At 49.6% G+C, this 22,536-nt stretch overlaps 1 protein-coding gene across 2 annotated transcripts in view; it reads right to left on the bottom strand.

Annotated features, from left to right (window-relative positions):
* Positions 1 to 430: 430 nt before the first annotated feature.
* Positions 431 to 22,536, bottom strand: part of CDH3 (cadherin 3) — a 67,010-nt gene continuing 44,904 nt past the window's right edge. For both annotated transcript variants that reach the window (XM_032325207.1, XM_032325206.1), the window contains 14 exons: positions 20,926 to 21,011; positions 19,224 to 19,349; positions 18,866 to 19,021; positions 18,638 to 18,782; positions 17,647 to 17,822; positions 16,860 to 16,988; positions 15,658 to 15,843; positions 12,676 to 12,917; positions 12,150 to 12,295; positions 11,182 to 11,406; positions 7,198 to 7,404; positions 4,818 to 4,948; positions 4,275 to 4,421; positions 431 to 1,309 (listed from right to left, as the gene is read on the bottom strand). In XM_032325207.1, the coding sequence (XP_032181098.1) occupies positions 1,100 to 1,309; positions 4,275 to 4,421; positions 4,818 to 4,948; positions 7,198 to 7,404; positions 11,182 to 11,406; positions 12,150 to 12,295; positions 12,676 to 12,917; positions 15,658 to 15,843; positions 16,860 to 16,988; positions 17,647 to 17,822; positions 18,638 to 18,782; positions 18,866 to 19,021; positions 19,224 to 19,349; positions 20,926 to 21,011 (2,312 nt within the window). In that variant the 3' untranslated portion in view covers positions 431 to 1,099. The remainder of the gene's footprint in view (positions 1,310 to 4,274; positions 4,422 to 4,817; positions 4,949 to 7,197; positions 7,405 to 11,181; positions 11,407 to 12,149; positions 12,296 to 12,675; positions 12,918 to 15,657; positions 15,844 to 16,859; positions 16,989 to 17,646; positions 17,823 to 18,637; positions 18,783 to 18,865; positions 19,022 to 19,223; positions 19,350 to 20,925; positions 21,012 to 22,536) is intronic.

Here is a 22,536-nt window from a genome sequence, read left to right as displayed (position 1 = left end):
AGAGATTACTTAAAAAAAAAAAAAAATTGTAGAGAGGAGGGTAGATTTACCCTTATTAGGCCCAATGGGCATGTATACAAATCCTGAGGGGGCACCTGGGTGGCTCAGTGGGTTAAGTCTCTGCCTTCGGCTCAGGTCATGATCTCAGGGTCCTGGGATCAAGCCCAGTAGGGCTCTCTGCTCAGCAGGGAGCCTACTTCCTACTTCCCCCTCTCTCCCTCTGCCTGCCTTTCTGCCTACTTGTGATCTCTCTCTCTCTCTCTCTCTGTCAAGTAAATAAATAAATAAGGCCAGCAGGGTTAAAAAATGCTCACTCCCCTTGATAATTCTAAAAACCAATGAATTGGGCACTGAAGTAAGTGAATGGTGTGGTATGTGACTCACAGGGCAATAAAATTCTAATAAAAGGAAGTTCACTCCCCAAGGCACCTCTGGGAAAAATTCCTTTAATAAAAAAGTTGTAGTACATTTACACGATTGTCATCACCCTTTATCTACAGCACTCAATAAGGAAAATAAAAAACAAAGGACAACATAGTCACGCTCAGTATAAAAACGCAGAATTCATTCCAATAGATCTTGTTGCTTGGAGAGGAGAGAGAAGTGGCGGGGGCACAGGAGCCGAGCAGCTCCGGCTGGGGCGTCCGGAGCAATCCGAGGGACTGCTGAGAATCCGCCTCTAACTTTTTGAGGACAGCATTAAAAAAAAAAAAACCCAGGTTGTGGTAAGAGGACTCATTCTAGGGAGAAGGGTCCATTCCAGAGAGAACCTCTTCACTGGAGGGTTTGGGGGCACGGGGGATGGTCAGAGTCGGTCCGGACATTTATGGCAGGTGACAGACTCCCAGAAATTTGGCCTCGGAGGCAACCCTGGCCTAGTCTAGAGGTTTCTGGAGGTGAAATCAAACTGCCCAAATCCCTCCATTCTGAAAGGCTTAGAAACCAGCCCTTCATGTCAGACGTGAGGGCCTCTCTCCTCCGAGTCGCTAAGGCCACTTCTTGACAGGCTCCCAAGTCCTCGGATGAGGGGAGGGCTGAAGCTCCTTTGGAGAAGCCGCTGCGGCCCAACCTTGAGTCCCTGGTCCTGCGGGCAGGCGGCCTAGTCGTCCTGGCCGCCGCCGTACATGTCCGCCAGCTTCTTGAAGCGGCTGCCCCACTCGTTCAGATAGTCATAGTCTTGGTCCTGGTCCGAGGCTGAGGAGGTGAGGGAGCTCAGGGAGGCGGCGTCAGAGCCGCTGCCCTCGTAGTCAAACACCAACAGGGAGTCGTAGGGCGGGGCGGTGGGGTCTGTGTTGGCTGCCTTCAGGTTCTGTGGCGACAAGAGCAGGCGGTTAGGAGCGGCGCCCGGCCGGCCGGTAGCTGCGGGGCTCGGGCGAGTGCAGCCCACCCTGCGGAGCCTGCGTCTCCTCCACGAAGACATCTCTTCCCTTCAGGAAGGTTTTGGGAGGTGAAATGAAGTAATGCACATAAATGCTGAGCACCAAGCCCAGTATATGCCCAGTGCACGGTGGGACAGGCCAGAGGTCAAGGGCAGGGACTCTGAAATCAGACAGCTTGGGTCAGAACTCAGGCTTCACGCCCTAGTTTTGTGACCTTGGGAAAACCCCTTAACCTCCAGGCGCTGTTTTTGTCTTGTCTCTAAACTGGGAGACTTCATATGGTTTTAGAGGAATAAAAAGTACATGTTAAATATACGTAAAGTGCTTGTTAGACTAGTACCTGGCACACAGTGGAACATGATCTCCTCATTCGTAAAATGAGGAAACAAGAGGATTCCCTCCCCACAGCTGGTGTGGGGACTGAAGGACACCGTATTTGCAAACTATCTAAACGTCTGTCCAGAGACGTTCTGGAAACGGTCTTCATCTGACCGGAGGGAAAAGTTCTGGTATTTAGCTCCATGGTACTTTCTCAAACCATCTGCTCTGAGCAGCCTTCCCTGGATGCTTTTGTATCTGCAGCACGCTCAGGTACGCTCCTGCTGAAGAACAGAGTCCAGCCACCAGGCTACTTCTAGGAGGCAGGAGGCCAGCAGAAAGGTTCAAGGCAGGGTCGGGTATCTTGACTGCCCACCAAGCCCTCTGCCACTGCTGCTTCCTCACACTCCCTAAGATCCATCCATCTATGGCGCCTGGGCAGCTCAGTCGTTAAGCGTCTGCCTTCAGCTCAGGTCATGATCCCAAAGTCCCAGGATCCAGCATCGGGCTCCCTGCTCAGTGGGGAGTCTGCCTCTCTCTCCCTCACTGCTCTCTCCCAGCTCATGCTTGCTCTCTAGCTCTATCTCAAATAAATAAATAAAATCTTTAAAAAAAATTATCTCCCCCCCCCTCTATCCACCTATCTTTTCCTCCCTCCTTCCTAGACTTCCTTCCTTCCTCGTATTAAGAACCTCCACTTATGGGGCACCTTGGTCGGCAGAGCATGCAACCCATGATCTTGAGGTCTGTGTTCGAGGCCCACATCAGGTGTAGAGCTTACTTAAGAAAAAAAAAAAAAGAGGCGGGGGGGCTTGGGTGGCTTAGTGGGTTAAAGCCTCTGCCTTCGGCTCAAGTCATGATCCCAGGGTCCTGGGATCAAGCCCCACATCAGGCTCTCTGCTCAGCAGGGAGCCTGTTTCCCCCTCTCTCTGCCTGCCTCTCTGCCTACTTGCGGTCTCTGTCTGTCAAATAAATAAATAAAATCTTAAAAAAAGAGAGAGAGAAAGAGAGAAAACCCTTCGTTTATTGCTAATGAGGTACCAGTCTGTGAAGGCACCTATAATCTATCTCATATGTACTTAGTTCAGTGGTTCTCACAACCCTGGCTGTATATTCAATTTTTAGCTTGGGGAGCTTTAAAAAAAAAAAAAAAAATCAGGGCCTGAAAACCAAATGAATCACTGCATTCCAGGCAACACTGTTTTTCAAAATCCTTCAGATAAATCAAATCTGCGACCAGATTAAAAGCACTGGAGACACTCAGCTATTATCAACAATAACTATCATTACCTAGTAAATGCTACTTGTCAAGTCAGGGGTTCCTAGACTTAAATTACTTGGGATTTTTTTTTTTTAAAGATTTTATTTATTTATTTGAGAGAAAGAGAATGAGCAAGAGCAAGTGAGCATGGGCTGGGGAACAGAGGGAGAGGGAATTTTTAAAAAATTCTGAAGCCTTGGGGCGCCTGAGTGGCTCAGTTGGTTAAGCACCTGCCTTCAGCCCCAGTCATGATCCCAGGGTCCTGGGTTCAAGCCCTGCATCAGGCTCCTGCCCAGCAGAGAGCCTGCTTCTAGGAAGCCTGCTTCTCCCTCTCCCTCTGCTGCTCCCCCTGCTTGTGCTCTCATCAAATAAATAAATAAAATCAATTAAAAAATATTCTGAAGCTTAGGTCACATCCAGATCAATTGTATCAATCTCTGCAAGGAGTTAGAGACATCAGTAGTTTTTGAAGTTCCCCAGGAGAATCCAATATTTGGGAACCACTGTTCCAGATGCTCGTGCATCCAATCTTTAAAGCAACCTATAATAGGGGAGCTTGGGTGGCTCAGCTGATTAACGACCTGACTTTGTTTTGTTTAGTTTTTTTTTTTTTTTAAGATTTTATTTGTTTATTTGACAGACAGATCACAGGTAGGCAGAGAGGCAGGCAGAGAGAGGGGAGGGAGCAGGCACCCCGCTGAGCGGAGAGCCTGATGCAGGGACTCGATCCCAGGACCCTGAGATCATCACCAGAGCCAAAGGCAGAGGTTTAGCTCACTGAGCCACCCAGGCACCCCAAGCACCTGACTTTGGGTCAGGTCATGATCTCAGGGTCCTGGGAACAGGCTGCTTAGGGCTCGGTGCTCAGCAAGGAGCCTGGTTCTCCCTCTGCCTCTACCCCTGCTCGTGCGCACTCTCTCAGATTAAGAAAAAGAAAGAAAAGAAATGAAAAGAAACAAAAGGAAAGAAAATTCCACCTAGAACAGAGGGCCCCAACTCTGCTCCACAGTGGGGTCACCTGGGACATTTAAACATTCAAACCTAGGTAGTCTGGCTGCACAGTTTTCTAACAGCTGTTTTATTTGTTGAAAAAAATGAATAAATCATTCCTAACCTATTGTTAACTACTCTGCAACTTAGAATTTCACGAAGGAGAAAACTGAAGCCCAGAAGTTACTCAAATATGCCAGAGGTCCCACAGCTGGTTGATGAGGGAGGTAAGATTTGAACCCATAGCCAAGACCCCAAGCCCACACTCTTTCTTCCATGCTAATGCTTGAATAACAGGTTGCCCTCAGTTGGCCCCCAGGCCTCACCTCGATGATGAAGTTCCCGATCTCATCTGGGTTGGCTGGACGCGGACGGTACATGGGTGTGGGAATGAAGGTTGGCGCCACATCGTTGCGGAGAACCACCTCAGGACGGGCCTCCAGACCCCGGTGCAGTTGGGTGATGTCATAGTCCTTCATGGAAGTGAAAGAGAGCATGGGATTGAGAACACAGCCCCCCACCATTTATGCTGTAGCCCACTCCCCTGCCACGTGGGTGTCCTGGTTCATGGGTAGGACTTAGAAGACAATCTTCGTCAGACATTTCTGAAAGCCCCGGTTTCCATAGCTCTTCCTCCCAAAGTAACCATAGGCTCGAGGCCACTCTGACTAGGATCACAGCGACCGCAGCTGTGGACCAGACACCCTCTCGGAAGAGGAGAGTTGGTGGTCAGTCCTGCGTGAAGACCGATGCGTTCAGCCAGAGTCTGGTCAATGCAGCTAATGTGGTTTAGTTGGTTGGAACAATGACCCCTGCCAGTGGCCCTGGAGGCATCCAACTCCCCACCCCTAGAGCACTCAGTGCCTCACCTGGTCTTCCTCACCACCTCCCTCTTCACCATAGTAGAAGACATTGTCACGGGTGTCATCTTCTGGGAGCAGAAGGGGCTCCTTCACCTTCCTCTTCCTCCTCACCAGCAAGAGGAGCACCAGCAGGAGGACTGGAAGAGTTAGGGAGGGTAAATATTTCCCCCCACAACCACATAGCTGGCCAATACCCCCAAACCCTCAGAGCCCCAGCTAATTTTAGATCCCTCTGCTTGGTAGCCAGTGTTTTAAATACTTCCAATAGCTCCCCTGCACCTAGGAAAATCCCTAACTCTTTATCCAAGTGTACAGGAGCGCTCCCTGCCTGTGCCCGTACATATACACCGGTGAGCGGGTCTAACACACGGGCCTCCTTGGAGTGCCTCAAATGCACCCAGCACCTTCGGCTTCGGGGGCTTCACCTGGGCGCTCCTCCCCTGGAGCACTTAGCACACGCGCAGCTACAGCCTAGTACCACTCCCTCTTGGCAGCAATCGGACCTCGTCCCCCACCCCCCCAAAACCAGTCTGTATCATTTACTGTCAGTCTGCCCTCATCGGTGATACTGGTCCTCAAGGGACTCTCCCACCAGATGTTATTTTCCCAACAGGACTCTTTTCCAGTCCCCAGGTGACCCCTAAATTAGGCACAGACGTTAAGTTAAAAGCAAGACAGGGCAAGTCTGATGTGGTGCAGTAACTGGAACACAGGTGCAAATGCTATGTTGGTGTTTCAAGAGGAAGACTGGCTTTTAGGTGTATGGTTGGAAGGGCCAGCAGGCTACTGGGACATGGGGGTATGGGCCAGCAAACGCCCGGCTGTTCTCCCTAATGCCAGGACTGCCTCCAGTTAATCCCATGTATAGAAGGGTCCCCAGGAAGCTCTCTGTAGCTGTTAAGTTGACACGATATGGCCACTATTTACCTTTATCACTTTGGCCTGTTGACAGAACTGATGTCCATCTCTGGCCTAACACAACAGACCTAGTCTTCTTGGGGAGTCTACGGTTCTCATATGAATCTGAACGGATTCTGCCTTAAAATGGGACCATCTCTCATTGTCTCACCCCTAGATTACAGCAATAGCTCCTTAATGCTCTTCCTGTCTCTACCCTTACCCCTGCACATTCTGTTTAGTAGGAAGTCAAATCTGTTTGACTCAAGTCAAATCACATCACTGCTTTGCTATAAACCTTCTGATGACTTCTTTCTTCCTTCCTTCCTTTCTGATTTATTTGGCAGACGGAATACCAGCAGGGGAAACATGAGACAGAAGGAGAAGCAGGCTCCCCACCAAGGAGGGAGCCTGACATGGGGCTTGATTCCAGGACCCTGGTATCATGACCTGAGCCAAAGGCAGATGCTTAACAACTGAGCCACCCAGGTGCCCCGATGACTTCACACTTCATCCAGACCCAGCATGATGCTCCACCACAGCCATCACCTCTCTGACTCCATCTCCTACTTCTTTCCCTTTTGCTTTTTCCACTCTAGCCATTTGTTGTTTCCACACACCAAGTACAGTGCTGCCTCAGGGCCTTTGCACTTGCTATTCCTGAGATATCTTCATGACTTGTTTCCTCACCTCTTTCAGGTCTTTACTTGAATACCCCTTCTCAGAAAAGCCTTTCTTACCCAACCTACTTGAGATGGCCGACCTCCTCTCTGTGCTTGCTTTTTGTCCATACCAACACCAATTTCTCGGCCAGCTGATTCGTCTGTTCTCTGCACTGGAAAGTAAGCTCCATGAGGGCGGAAAGAGGTGTTTTATAAAGTGCTGTACCCCAGTGCCAGAAAAAGTGCTGGGTGTGCAGGATGTGGATTAAAGCTTGCCCTTGTTAACTTCCTATTGGACTGCATGTGTTTCTGTGTAAGGACAAATTCAGAGAGTGGAAAAAGCCAATGGGAAAGGTTCTACCTTTAAAGAACTTAGTTTGTAACTAAGCACGTCTGCCCCCTAGACCAGGGCCTCTCAAACCCTAGCATGCAATGGAACCCCTGGAGGGCTTGTGAAAACACAGATTACTGGGTCTTAGCCCTAAGCTTCTGAATTAGTAGGTCAGGATGGGCCTGAGAACTGGCCTTTCTAACAAGTTCCTGGCACTGCTGATACTATTGGTCTGGAGATCGCACATTCAGAACAACTGCTCAAGCCTCTAGACAACATCACAGCAGGGCTCATTCTGTCTGTTCACCACTGTTTCCCGAAAGCCCGGGACGTTCCAGAAGCGCCATAAACATCTACCCGCTGAATGACACCCCTAGAATTAAGAGCATCAGGAACAGATGGGCAATGTTGGGCACGCCTTTGTCCTAGCAGTTCAGGGTAGAATTGGGTCTTTGAATTACCCCATCCTCGGAGGAGAAAGAGTGTGGGTACTTACGCAAGAGAGCCAGGACAGCCCCCAGGATTGGGAGGAGGAAGCCACCCTTCCAGGGGTCGGGGCAGGTATTCACATGGCCATGGCAGTCACACACGGTGGCCTTGATCACCGTCAGCTGTTCATTGTTGCCACGGTCAGTCAGAGAAAGGTGTACATCATAGATGTCTTGCTTGAGGAACTTCTTCAAGGACAAGGCCACTGTGTTTCCTGGAGGAGACAGATAACGTTTGCCACAACAGAGAAGCCACATCACCTTCTTCTTCTTTTTTTTTTTTTTAAAGGATATTTATTTACTTAAGAAAGAAAATGAAAGAGCACAAGAGGAGGATGGGTCAAAGGGAGAAGCAGACTCCCCACTGAGCAGGGAGCCCAGCACGGGGCTCGATCCCGGGACTCCAGAAAAACGACCTGAGCTGGAGGCAGTTGCTTAACCACCTGAGCCACCCAGGTGCTCCCATTGTCTTATTTTCTTAAAATCAAATCGATAGTCACAGTATCTTTAAAATAATGAAGGTTTTAAAAAGCCATGTCATGCAGAGCCGATAATTTCTCAGCATCATTAGCTGCTCAACTGTTCTCAATGTGAACCCACCAAAGTACATTATTCCCGCGATAACTAATTCTATCTTTTAGCATTCATGCTGACTGACCACCTGTTTTCCTACCTGAAAGTTCACTACCTTTTATTATTACAGCATTTTGCCACTGTAATAGTAAATATGTTTATGCCTCAACTGTCAGATACAATTTCAGTACCTGAAACACCGATATTTCTGCAAAAGCATTATTTTTTCATAGATTTATTTATTTCAGAGATAGAGCCCAAGGGTGCAGGGGGAGGGGGAGAGGCAGAGAGCGTCTTACGCAGACTCCACACTGAGCACAGAGCCTCACAAGGGGCTCGATCTCAGGAGCCTGAGGTCATGACCTGAGCCAAAATCAAGGGTCTGATGTGCAACCCACTGCACTATACAGGCGCCCTGAGAGCATCAGTTATTAATAAATGCGAACACACATGGCTGGTGATGTAACAGACATCGGTGAGCAGGTCGGAGAGGCTGCCAGGCTGCGCCGTCACAGCATCAGTGATGCACACGAGGTTTGGGGGTGCTGGTGGCGAGGCTGCAGTGGGCACAGGGCTAACCTGCCTTCCAAGGCCCAGGGCGGGTGGCAGGTTAACCTCAAAGCAGAAGCCAAGCCAAGTGTCAGTGGGGGTGCACAAGGGGTCCCACTCTGGGGGGGCTGTGTGGCGGTCCGAGAATGGGGAAGAGGGCTACGTTTGTGGGTGAGAAATACAGGGTCAGGGGCTTCTCTGAAGAAAGGCTTTAGTATATTTATTTTTTTTAACTTTTATTTATTTGACAGAGAGAGACACAGCGAGAGAGGGAACACAAGCAGGGGGAGTGGGAGAGAAAGAAGCAGGCTTTAGGCTGAGCAGGGAGCCCGATGCGGGGCTCGATCTCAAGACACTGGGATCGTGACCTGAGCTGAAGGCAGACGCTTAACAACTGAGTCAACCAGGCGCCCTGGACCTTCAGTTTGGACTTGTTTCTCATGGAAGGAGCCATGAGCCAGGGTAGCATGACTTCTCCTCATGCAGGGTCCTCACTGTTACATGCTAGCAGCGTCCCCCAGTCACTGGGGCAACCCAAACCCACCTCATGATGCAAGCTCCCCCACCCTCAGCCTTACTGGCCTATTTCAACACTGACCTCAGGCCACGTTTTGTTCAAAGGTTTTGCATACTTGCTGGGGTCCTCTTAGTAAGAAAGCCTGAAGGGAGGGTGCCTGGGTGGCTCAGTGGGTTAAGCCTCTGCCTTCAGCTCAGGTCATGATCTCAGGGTCCTGGGATTGAGTCCCACACCAGGCTTTCTGCTCAGTGGGGAGCCTGCTACCCCCACCCCTGCCTGCCTCTCTGCCTACGTGTGATCGCTGTGTGTCAAATAAATAAATAAATAAATCTTTAAAAAAAAAAAGGCCTGAAGGGAGACTCCGCCCTGTTCCCATGCAGCAATGGCAGGTGGACAGGGAGCTCTCCGGGCTGAATGTCCGGTCCACAAGTCGAGGCCAAGGTCGGGTATTTCACCGGAACATCCCTACCATCAGCCTCCGCCCACGCGGAGGGTGAATTTCGCAAGGGATGAGGGCGGTGCTGGTGACTAAGCGGACACCGAGTGGGAGTGAGGCTCTCCTCTATCTCCACCGCGGCTTTGGGAGGAGGTACCTCTAGCCTCATTTTACCAACGCAGGAACTGAAGCTTAGGGAGGCTAAGTAACCAGACTGAGGTCACGCGTGGGTAAGGTTTGGATTAATTCCCCCGACAACAAGGACATGGTCAGGGAGAAAAAAACTAAACTAAAAACCAAGAACCAGGGTCACGGGGATGGCTCAGTCAGTAAAGCATCTGACTTCGGCTCCGGTTATGATCCTGGGATGGAGCCCCACACTGGGCTCCCCTGCTCAGAGGGGAGTCTACTTGATCCTAACCCCAGCCCTCCCCTTGTTCTCTCAGTCAAATAAAATATTGGAAGGAAAGAAGGAAATAAAGGGGGGAAAGAGAGAGAGAAAGAAAGAAAACCAAAAAACCCCAGAACCAGGTATCAGTACTATCACCGGGTGACGGTACCCCTGGACGTCGGCCACGTGCTCACACCTCAGCGAGCCAGACCTGTGATTGCTGCCTGGGAAGAATGCTGGTGAAGGTGCTCGCTCACTTCTACGGAGCACGGAGTACCAGACAAGAGGCTTCTGGAGAAATCACTTACTTCATCTTCACGATAACTGGATGGAAGTTGTTACAATTATTGGCACCATGCTATAGATAGGGTTTACTGAAGAACAGGGAGGTTCGGTAACTTGTCCATAATCACAAAACTAATAAATGGTGGGAAAATGGCTTCTAGGCCACAAGGGAGTGACAGGAGACCAGCTTAGGTTCCTCAAAGGAAAGGTGCCAGGCATACCTACCCAGGTGACAGAAATCATAAAACTGAGACAATGTGGGTATCTGGGCTCAGCAAGAACAACAGACACTGCGCACTGGGTTCCTTCGGGGCAGAGCCCGTGTGCACTGGTTCCCTATTTCCTCCTGGTGGAGGGAGGGGTCCAAGAGGAAGGGGAGACGTTTTAAACCAAAGTGAACAGTGTCTCTCCAGGGGCCTCACTGGCTTTTGGGGCTGGATCTTTCTCACACACCAAGTCCTCACTCACTTGATGCCACTTGACCCCTCCCAGGCCAGTGACAACTGGAAAGCCATGAAAGACTGAGACGCTCTGGAGGGAACGAGAAAAAGAAACGACAGGGAGGTGGACAGGAGCAGGCGCGGCTTCAGCTTCTGGTCCACACTCACACGCTCTGTGCCCTTGGGCACGCGACTTAACCTCTCGGAGCCTCACTATCATCAGTAACTCCAGATAAAAGTACTGCCCACAGAAGGTGGTAGAAACATTATGTAAGGAACGAAAAGGTACCTTGCGTATTGTCAGGGGTCAATAAATGATAAGCGACAGGACATCAGTGGTAATATACAGTGCCTAGATTCAAATTGTGAATTCAAATTGTGGCATCATTTTCTAGCCAGAATGTCTCTGGCAAGATACTTAACCTTCTAGAAGCCTTGGTTTCCTCATCTGTAAAATGGGCACCCACTGATGTATATATGTGGGTTGCCGTGAGGGCTGAGCAACCTCATCTATGAAGCGTCTGTAGTGCTCTCTAGCACACAGCAGGCATGCTCCGGCCGTGTGGGCTATCATCACTGCAGGAGTCCTGGCTCTTTCATCATGTGCGACTGAGAAAGTCAAACCCTCTCTCCCCCTGCCTCAGTTTTTCCAACTGTACTGGGAAGTGGTTGGACTAGAATATTCTTAAAGGCTTACACTAAGTTAATTAAGCAGCATTTGGTTGATGTTCTTAACTCAGGGGAATGTATGCGGGGTTCTGGTATGGGGCACACGCCCACCTACCGCCAGCACTCACTCACCTTTCTCGTTGACCTCTGCTGTCCAGTAGATGTCCGAGTCATGTGTGAGCTGGGCCTGGAAAGGGGAGGTGTGGGGGGACAGGTCCTTGTCTGTGATGTTCAGCACTTGGGCCACCGGGCTTTGGTTGCAGATGGTGATGTGACGGGGCTCGGGGATGGGGCCGTGGTCGTTGATGTCCATCAGAGTTAGCAGGAGGGTCCCAGTGCCAGTGGTGGGAGGGTTCCCTGTTCATAATTACACACAGGAGCCCTTTCAACATCTGCCCTTGGTTGGGGTGACAGATGAATGTTAAGCTCTCTGATCTACCCAATCAGTCTCAGGATGTCCCCACTAATAGCCCAGCTGTAACTTTTCAAGTCCCTCCACGTCCTGCCCTAGTCTCATCATAGATCAAACCAGTGAAGGCAAATCCAGGACAATCATGGCATCATTCTCAGCAGACTGTCCTAACTGATCACAACAGCTAGAGCCTCTACTCATCTGTCCCAAGGGGAAACCTACTGGCCACCTCAGGGCTGACGCCATGTTTGCTGATGAGCTCTGGGGCCAGGTCCCTTCACAGTCCTGCCGTGACTTCTCACCTGCTTCTCACTTGTTTCATCATGTCAAGCAAAGACATCAAATCACGCCACAACCCCCAGCTCTGTCACAGTGTGACATCACTCATCAATCATGCCACTTTCCAGGCAGTCCCTTCTAATCAAATCACAAGGGGAAACTGACAGGCCGACCCGGGTGTCAGTGAACCACACACTTGGGATGAAAGAAATCCTTCTCCTAATACGTGGTTCTTAGGGAAAGCCATAGCCAGTTCTAGTCTTTAAAAGTCTCCTCTGCAGGTCCCCCGTGGCCCTCCAGATTGGTTTGCTGGTAGACCCCCTGACCCCCTACTCGGTCCGGGGAGGGGATGTGCTATGCCGTGGGATTCAAAGGCACCCAAGCGGACGGGCTGGGAGGAAGCTCTCACCGTCGTCTGTGGCCAAGACCAGAACTTCATAGACATTGTTCTTCACAAACTGTTCATCCTCACGGTCTAAGACCCCTGTGGCGGTGACCTGCCCACTGTCTGGGTCCATTGCTAGCCACCCTGCTGGCTCTCTCAGGATGTGGTAGCTGGAATGGAAAAGGTGGGAAGAGTCATACCCAGTACACTTAGAATTCTGGTTGTCATTCCAACTGGCAGACGCTGTCATGGGACTTGGGGCTCCCAAGCATGATCACATGAAAAATGCATCTCCCCGCCAAATGGGAGCCCAAGCAGCAGGCAGACAGCCCAGCAGGGACCCATGATAGAGAGTGGCTATACCTGCCCCCTGGATCTCTGCTCAGAGTCCTCAGCCTTGGGGAGGATAGGAAGGGAAGTCACTGTGCAGGGGTGATGGTCAAAATATGTAGCAATCTTGACGGTAATCGGAACAAGCGCTGACCACAGCAAACAGCCCCTCTGATGCTACTAGTGCTTCTGGATGCTTCCAAGCCCGCCTCCTGGTTACCTGATCTTCTGATCCCCCTGGTCAGGATCCTGTGCTGTGTAGGTGCACACAGGCTCCCCGACAGAGATGCCCTCCTGGACCTCAATGACTTTGGAGGGTGGGACAAACACAGGTGCCTCATTCACATCGTCCACGTGGACCACTACGGTGGCTGTGGAGGTTGGGAGCTTCACCACAAAGGGAGCCTCGTTGGTCACTTCAACGTACAGGACATGCTGGTTTTTGGCCTCGAAGTCTAAGCCCTGCGGGAGAAGAGGAAGGAGGATCTGAGCTGCCAAAGTCTGAGGAGGACCCATGCAGTGCTGTGATGTCAGAAAGAAAGGGCCTGTTGCCAGGGGCTGGAAGCTCCCAGCATCCACAGTACTGTCCTTCCCGGGATGCCTGGGTGGTACAGTCGGTTGAGCATCTGACTCTTGGTTTTGGCTCCAGATGTGATCTCAGGGTTGTGAAATCCAGTCCCATGGAGAGGCCGGCATTGAGCTCCATGCTCGGTGCTGGGTCTGCTTGAGTTTCTCTCTCTCCCTCTGCCCCTCCCCTGCCTCTCTCTCTAAAACAAACATATCTTTAAAAAAGAAATGCTGTCTTTTCCATAAAGCCTTTCTTGAACTTTTTTTTTTTGAGTTGGGGGAGAGGGAGAGGGACAGAGAGAATCTTAAGTAGGCTCCACGCCCCGGTGCCGAGCCTGAGTGGGACTCCATCTCACAACCCTGAGGTCATGACCTGAGCTGAAATCAAGAGTTGGGACACTTAACCATCTGAGCCACCCCAGTGCCCCATCCTCCCGACCTTTCTGAGTGGCTGGTAGGGCCTTTCAGACTACCCCTAGACCTGTAAGCCCTAGAGCTGGCTCCCAAGAGGGTGGCGCAGGGCATGCAGTAGAAACCTGCAGAGGCCTTTCTGGTTGTCATAATGATGGGGATGCTGTTGGCATTGATAGGCTGGGGTAGGGACAGAGAACTGTCCCATAGGCCACGTGACTTGCCAGTAGCCCCTTGGATGTTCATGTATTCATGGGTGTGAAAACTCTTGTTTACTATTTGTCTTACACATAAACTAAGTTTTTGGTGTTGTTTTAATATATACTGACTTTTTCAGGATTTTTTTTTCTTTTTTAGACTTTATTTATTTGACAGACAGAGATCACAAGTAGGCAGAAGGGCAGGCAGAGAGAGCAGGGGAAACAGGCTCCCTGCTAAGCAGAGAGCCAGATTCCGGGCTCGATCCCAGGACTCTGAGATCATGACCTGAGCTGAAGGCAGAGGCCCAACCCTGTGAGCCACCCAGGCGCCCCCGACTATCTCCTTCTTGCAACAAAAACTTTGCAATGCCCTCATATGAATTTCATTTATAATGTAACTTTTATAACTTACACAATTCTAGAAAAATAGAATACCCTAACTGTGAAATAAAGGAGAATTTTATAGGAAAATTACTGATAATAAGATATTTCTATATGTAAGCTTTGGGATACATACTAGAAAACATAATGAAGTAGTCAGTTACTTGCATCTCTTTGTGGAATCGTCCAAATGAGGTGGAAACTGCATGTCACTAAGGCGGCTCATGCGTACCACAGGTGTACCAATGTCTTCACCGAACAGCAAATACACAATTTTTAGGAAAGGCCTGGACAAACCAAACTACAAGCTCCCCTCAGAAGTTGCATTCCTGGGGCACCTGGGTGGCTCAGTGGGTTAAAGCCTCTGTCTTCGGCTCAGGTCATGATCTCAGGCTCCTGGGATGGAGCCCCGCATCAGGCTCTCTGCTCAGCAGGGAGCCTGCTTCCTCCCCCCTCTCTCTCTGCCTACTTGTGATCTGTCTGTCAAATAAATAAAATCTTTAAAGAAAAAAAAAAAGGAGATGGTCGCTAAAATAAAATCCTGCTTCTCTAAGTCACTTTTTTTTTTTTTAAAGATTTTATTATTTGAGAGAGAGACCAACAGCACAAGCAGGGGGACCAGTAGCTCCCCATGAGCTGGGAGCCTGATGCAAGGCTTGATCCCAGGACTCTGGGATCATGACCTGAGCAGAAGGCGGTCGCTTAACTGACTGAGCCACCCAGCTACCCCAGGCTATTCTTCATAAAAAAAACAAGAGGTTAAAGAAATCAAAAAAATGATTAGGCCCATTTTCTTCTTCTTCTTCTTTTTTTTTTTAAAGATTTTATTTAGGGGCGCCTGGGTGGCTCAGTGGGTTAAGATCGGCTCAGGTCATGATCTCAGGGTCCTGGGATCGAGTTCCGCATCGGGCTCTCTGCTTAGTGGGGAGCCTGCTTCCCTCTCTCTCTCTCTGCCTGCCTCTCCGACTACTTGTGATTTCTCTCTGTCAAATAAATAAATAAAATCTTTAAAAAAAAAAAAAAGATTTTATTTATTTATTTGACAGACAGAGATCACAAGTAGGCAGAGAGGCAGGCAGAGAGAGAGGAAGCAGGCTCCCCGATGAGCAGAGAGCCCGATGCAGGACTCAGTCCCAGCACCCTGGGATCATGACCTGAGCTGAAGGCAGAGGCTTTAACCCACTGAGCCACCCAGATGCCCCTAGGCCCATCTTCTCAAAGTATCAATTTTATTCAAAGACTTTTTGAAAGGCAAGCATATCTCTAACTACTAAGTAACTTAAAACATTTTATTATGCAAAAACGTAGATACATATTATGGATTCAATGCAAACTAGCAAGAATTCCAATAAAACAGAGACCCTCTGTGTGAGAAGACTAACTGCGGGCAGCCTCTGGGTGCCCGGATCTGGAAGGAGGGGCTCTACTCATCCGCCTCCATCAGAGCAGTGACTCTCACCTGTATCATGGATGGAGTCCCTCGGTAAGATAAACTTGGAACAAACTCATTCCTCAACATGACAGGGATGGGAAGGTGACAGAAGGCATAGGCCTGCTGCACTCCCTGGTGAATGTTCCAAAGTAGGTGTCCCAAGGCAGGTGGTACACTGACTGTCCCTTGTCTAATGCCCGAACGGACTCACCTTTCTGGTCGTCAGGATGCCCTGGTTGCTCTCGGGGTGGGTGGTGATGGCAAAATGGCCCCCGTCGTCGCCATCCAGGATGCGGTAGGTGGCGCGCCATGCCGGCGAGCTGGGGGCATCCAGGTCAGTCACCGTCAGCCTCTGCACCTCCTGGCCCACTGCGTTCTCAGGTACTCGGGCCTCGTACTGTCGGCGCGGGAAGCACAGCACCATCAGAGCAGAGACTGACCACCCACCCCGAGACTGTTCCCCTCTTCGCCAGCTGTGGATCCTCCGGGCAACTCACCTTCCTGGGACCACCCACCCACACCCCACGGTTTCAGGACCCACACAGATGCAGCATATCCTCACAGCCGCTGCGAGAGGCCACAGGGACCTGTTTTTCCTACATCTGAGGGCAAAATACTCCCGCAAGCTCGCTGGGTCTGGGTGCCCTGAACCCTGCCATGTGTGGCATCTCCCTAGCTGAGATCAGAAAGGTATGAAGACGGTGGCAAGAAGGACTAGGGGCCTGATGGCTCTATGGCCCGGATCAGGAACGTTTTTGGAAGTTCTGGGAGAGGTGGCAAACACTGGGAGCTCAGCTGCTTGCAGCAAATTTTGACTCAAGCCTAAATCATGTTTAGGAGCCAGTTATCTCTGCTCCCCCGCAAGAGTTATCTAATGACGGAAGGGGGTAAGTTGATTGGCACGGAGTCCTCTGTCACCGGAGGTGTGCAGAGCATTCTCGGGGGGAAGGTGGGCACGTACAGCCGTGAGGCCAATTCTAAGTGCTCATACTGATGAACACTTTTCTTTCTTTCTGCCTATTCTTCTTCCTTTCAGTAAACTCCACCCCCAACGAGGGGCCTGAGCTCATGACTCGGAGATCAAGGGTCAGTCACATGCTCCAATGACTGAGCCAGCCAGGTGCCCCTCAACACGGCTTTTCATATCGAGCACTTCTGTTCCGGGAATGGCGTTATCAACTGTTCAGAGATTATTCCTTTCAACACGGAGAATGAGGCAAGGAATATCATTCTCTTCATTTCACAGATTAGGAAATGGGGCGCAAAGATGTTAGGCAGTTTGTCTCTGGTCATACACCCTAGTAAGCGGTGGGGCAGGACCAGAAGCAAAGCGAACTCATTCCAGAGTTTCATTAGAAAGAAAAACCTGAGCCCTTCATCATCTGCGGAGGGAATGACTGACCAGGCACTCACCTTCTGAGGCTCAAACACTGGAGCATTGTCATTGGCATCAAGGATTTCGATTATGGCCACTGCAGTGGTGGTAGACCCATCCCCGTCCATGTCTGTCGCCTGGATGGTCAGTGTGTACTCGGGGACTCTCTGGAGAGGAAAGGAGTTCAGGTCAAGGGGCCCCTCATCCTGGGCTCCCAGAAATACAGCCCTGCATGCATGTGGAGGGTAAGGGAATCTCTCCCCATCTCCCATTGTTCTCTTGAATCCCCGCCCCACAGCTCACCCACCATAGGGAAGAACGGAGGTAAAGGGTGGAGAAATGCAGACCCACACGGTTCTCCTGGGCCAGCCGGCAGTGCAGTCTGGGGACTGCCCCCGACCCTGGGCTGATGCAGAATGGGAGCTTTGAGTGGGGATTTGGGCAAAGGTATTAATTAGGAAACAGTAGGCGACTCTAGCATTCATTGAGCTAATTCTACTTTGTAGCACACAAGGGACAAATTTGGGCAATGTGCATGCTAAGTGAGCCATTCCAAGAGGAAATGAGAAAACCTACAGAAAATATCAAACGCCTGCATTTTACTGCTGCCTCCTCAACCTTAACGAGATCATTTGGCACCATGCCGCTGGCTTCAGAGAGCTGTGGGACATCAACACGGGAACACAGCAGCAGCCATCCCAGCTGACTTGGATTCTCGCCGCTCTGCCTTAGGCTGTGGGGCATGGACAGGGGCTTCCTGCTCTCGTGTTAGGCCCCAGCCTGAGCAAGGCTGGAGGGATAGCACTTTCTCTAGGAGCTACTCACCTCCCGGTCCAGGCCACTGGAGATGACGCTGATGGTGCCCGTGCTCCGGTGGACAGTGAACATGAGGTCATGCGGATCCTTTGGCTCTTGGCTATGGATAGAGTAAGCAACCACCCCATTGTACGTGTTGATAGCATCGTCCTCATCTGTGGCTGTCACCTGCATCACAGAAGTGCCTAGAGGAGAGAAGGCACGAGTGAGCATCCTTCCTCCTTGCTCTAGTCCCAGCCTTGCCCTCTTCTGGAATTCTGAGAGGCTCCATTCTGTTCATTGACTTGGACCCATCTTCCACTTTGTGGCAGATTGCTAGTTGGGGTCTGTTTTCCATTCTCTGCTCCTTTCTTAGAAACGAAAACCTCAATCATGTTAAGCTGAGCACAGGCCTGCCTGGAACAAAGACCATCTATTTCCCAAGAATGAGGCTCTGAGATTAAGAACTTGCCCAGGGTCATGGGATGAAGAGGCAAATCAAGATTCAAATCAAGATCTTTGTAGCTCCAAAGCTAGTGGTTCCCAAACCTGACTGATCATCTGAATCTTCTGGGAAATTTACAGATTCTAGGCTATACTCTAGGAGCACTCTTATTCAGGGTTCTTGGGATAGAATGAGAAAAATCTGAAATTTTTTTAAAGATTTTACATATTTGACAGAGTGAGAGACAGTGTGAGAGGGAACACAAGCAGGGGGAGCAGGAGAGGGAGAAGCAGGCTTCTCCCTGAGCAGGGAGACCAATGTGGGGCTTGATCCCAGGACCCTGGGATCACGACCTGAGGTGAAGGCAGATGCTTAACGACTGGGGCACCCAGGCGCCTGGAGATTTTTAAGATGATCCCAGGTGATCGGATGCACAGCTGAGAAAATCAGGTAAGGAGGGTTCTTACAGGCTTTAGGTGCCTGGTCTGACCTCCAGATGGTTCCAGAAGTTGACCCAAGGCTAGGTCTGGGCCCAGCAGACCTCCCCAGCTATCTGCCGCTCCCCAGTTCTCTTACCAGGTAATACCCCTTCCAGGACACTCCCTCTGAAAACATCCTGGGTGAACTTGGGCTTGTGGTCGTTCTGGTCTGTGACAATGATGGAAATGTTCATGGGGTCTTCCACTGAGGCACCATTCTCCGATACGGCGTGGCCAAAGAGCTGTGAGTGCACAGGTATAGGGTCAGCCTGGCCCCACCGACCCACGGGGTCCTGCTTCTTGTCGGATGCTACAGGTTACTTGCCTCATACTTCGCAATCTTCTCCCGGTCCAGCGGCTTATTCAACAACAACCAGCCTGTTTCCTTCTCTATGGCGAAGATACCCTCGGGGGGACTGTCTGCTCCAGGCCCTGTGATGCTGTAGAAAATCTTGGTACCTCTGTCCTTATTAGATTTGAGCTGGAAGCAAAAGAAATTGGCAGCTGACAAAGAATCAACTATCTCAGGATGGCAACAAAGGTGAGGAGGGCTGGAGAGGCATTGCCTTATCGGAAGCCAATCCTGTTACCAAGGCTTTCAGGAGCAAGAAACCCCACTGGCAGGCCTTTGGGTGAGGGTCCCTCCAGCCACCCAAGACTCTAGGGAGAAGGCACAGTCATACCTGATTCAGCCTCTGAGGGAAGGGGCCCTTGCCATTCTCGGCGACAGATATTGGTGGAACCACCCATTCTCTCTTGTGTCTTCGCAGGACGCGGCTGGATGGGGAGATCTTCGGTGCTTTCCGGTCCTGCAAGGAGAGGAGCCTCCGTAACACAAACAGCGCACAGCTGGAAGACACCCGGCATCCTCGCACTTTGAGGGGTTATTAAGGGTGAGGAAAGAGACCTAAAGGGGTTTACTGCGAAAGACAAATTCAAAATAATCCTAAGTGTTCATTTGGAGAGAACCAACTGAACACACATTATAATACTTCCATCTACTTCCAACTGCTCTACAGCTCTAAAAATGAGGAACGAGGAAGTCTATGTGCTGACATGAAAGATCTCTGTTATATGCTGTTGACTGAAAAAGAACAAGGTATATTAAACTGTAATTTGGTTTAGTATTTTATTTAACAACATCATATGGTTAATACGTATCGTCTTCTTGTGTGAAAGGGTAGGAAAATAAGACCGTGTATTCATAGTGGCTCACATATAAACAAAGTCTGGGGGCAGACACAAAAGAAACTAACGACAGGGTTATCTGTGAGAAGGGGACAGGCAGTATACTGATCTATTTTTAAGTGAAGAAAGAAGGCACAGACACGTGAACAGCATGCTGGCTTTTGCATAGAAGAGAGGACGAAAAAAGGTCTGTGTATTGGGATGCCCGGGTGGCTCAGTTGGTTGAGCAGCTGCCTTTGGCTCGGGTCATGATCCCGGCCTCCTGGGATCGAGTCCCACATCGGGCTCCTTGCTCAGCAGGGACCCTGCTTCTCCCTCTGCCTCTGCCTGCCACTGTGTCTGCCTGTGCTCGCTCTCTCTGTCAAATAAATAAATATATAAAATCTTAAAAAAAAAAAGTCTGTGTATCTATCTATCTATATATATAAAATACATAACATATGTTTAATATAAATAAATATAGAATATATAAAGAAATTTCAGAAGGAAAAAACTGGTAACAGCGGTTATCTGTGTCTTGGACAGGGCATTAGGTAGATGCATAGAAACAAAGGGAGGTTATTCATTGTGTAACTTTTTATTATTATTATTATTTTAAAAGATTGAGAATTAATTATTATTTTCTAAAGATTTTATTTATTTGACAGACAGAGATCACAAGTAGGCAGAGAGAGAGGAGGAAGCAGACACAAGGCTCGATCCCAGGACCCTGGGATCATGACCTGAGCTGAAGGCAGAGCCTTTAACCCACTGAGCCACCCAGGTGCCCCAACCTTTTATTATTTTTTAATTTTTTGAACCATGTGGATATATTAGGTCTTTAAAAAATTAAAAGAGAAATGTGGCTGAGTGCCTCGGGTTTGTCTTCCCAGAGGCTCATGGGATCGACATCCCTTCCCCCCCGGGGTTTAGCCAGATGATATGAGAAAGAAGGAAAGGGTGGTGGAAAGGGAATCCCTGGGGCAAAGGGAACTGGGCCGTCACTCACAGGGCAGATCTCTGCCCCGCTGGCTTGACTCTCTAGCGCCCCTAGTGGGAGGTTGTAAGCTGTGGGCAACCAAGGGCCAGCACTGCCTTTTCTGAAAGGGCAACATGGTTCATAATGGCCTCAGCAACCTCAAACTCCTGGCTAGCAGCAAGCTGGGCATGCACAGAGAACAGCTTTCTCCTGTGTTGCAAGTGTACGTGGTGTTTTACCTGAACTGTTCTATCATTCTGCCCGGTGAAATCACCATCAGTGCCAGGCAGGGCTGACTCTTCCCCAGGGCAGTCCACGCAAATCACTGTGGGGAAGAAGAAAGAGTATTAGGAAAGAGGGGGCTTCTGGAAGCTATCCCAGCGGAAGCAACACCTGACAATAGCCCTCTGACTGTATCAAGGGCTGATCCAAGCCAGAAGGAGACTGGCTTTTGTCTCCATTGTGACCAGTTATGAATTCCAGATGGGGCTTCCAACTTTGGTCTCGAGAGAGACAATCACTTTGTGGTTTGTGAACCGTGGTCCTTTCTTTCCTCATGACACCTGAAGAATCAAGATCATAGGCATTCAGCCCATCAGCCCCAGACAACCTCATGAGACACAAGGTAAACCCAAGGTCATAGCTGGAGGCAGGAGGTTTTCAGCATTTTGGAAGACCACGAGTCTACCTACATGCAATACACATCCTGCTACCACACAGATGGTTCTGGACAACCTCTAGCTGTTCCAGTTTATCACATTCACCATGTTTTAGTTTATCATGCTCCCTGTAAATCCCCTCAGTTGGCCATCCTTTAAATAAGCACTCAGAGGTGCTAACTACCATTCACCCAGCCAGAATCTGGATCCATTTCATCCGGACAACTACCTTAACCACCAAGGTAAGTATTAGTTTTTTTTTTTTTAAAGATAAGAAAACTGAGGTTCAGAAGCCACATCGGCCTGACTCTAACATATTCGCTAGAGAGTGTTCCCTGATTCTGGCCCAGATACCAATGTGTCCTTTCACTAGGCTGCAGCATGACAAGGCCCAAGGGACAGTCACAGAAATGTCGGCGTGAGGCCTCCCAACCGTCCTTTTTATGAAAAATTGTCCTTCAGTCTCAGATGATGATGATTGCTTTATTTTCTCCCCCTCCTTTCCTCCTCTACGATGATGATTGTTTAAAAAAGTCCTTTCTTGCGGCACCTGGCTCGCTCAGTTGGCAGAGGTTGCAACTCCTGATCTCGGGGTTGTGAGTTCGAGCCCCATGTTGGGTGCAGAGATGAGTCTGCAAATAAGGAAGGATAACAGATTTTTTTTTCTTTTAGATTTTATTTTTAAGAAATCTCTACATTCAGCGTGGGGCTCAAACTCACAACCCTAAAACCAAGAGTCGCATGGTCTACCGACTGGCGGAGCCAGGTATCCCAAGAGATGAGGTTTTTTTTTTAAACTACAAAAGTAATGTGAACACGATGAAGTATTCAAACAGTATATGAGTATAATATTAAAAAGTAAAATTCTACTTTTTTTTAAGTAGGCTCCACACCCAGAGGGGAGCCCAATGCAAGGCTTAAACTCATAATCCTGAGTCATGACCTGAGCCAAAACCAAGAGTTGGACAACTTAACCAACTGAGCCACCCAGGTGCTCCTAAAAAAACTAGAATTCTAAGCTATAAATATCCATAATATAAAAAGAGTTCCTAAAACCCAACATCAAAAAACAAATGTCCAAAGAAGATACACAAATGGCCAATAAGCCTATGAAAAGATGCTCAGAATCATTAGTTATTAGGAAAATGCAAGCATAAAGCTCAACCCCACACCCACTAGGAAAACAATTTT

The sequence above is a fragment of the Mustela erminea genome, chromosome 19, assembly GCF_009829155.1.
Source record: "Mustela erminea isolate mMusErm1 chromosome 19, mMusErm1.Pri, whole genome shotgun sequence".
Taxonomy (NCBI): domain Eukaryota; kingdom Metazoa; phylum Chordata; class Mammalia; order Carnivora; family Mustelidae; genus Mustela; species Mustela erminea.
The sequence above is the reverse complement of the archived record's forward strand: the minus strand, read 5'-3'. Positions and strand labels throughout refer to the sequence as shown.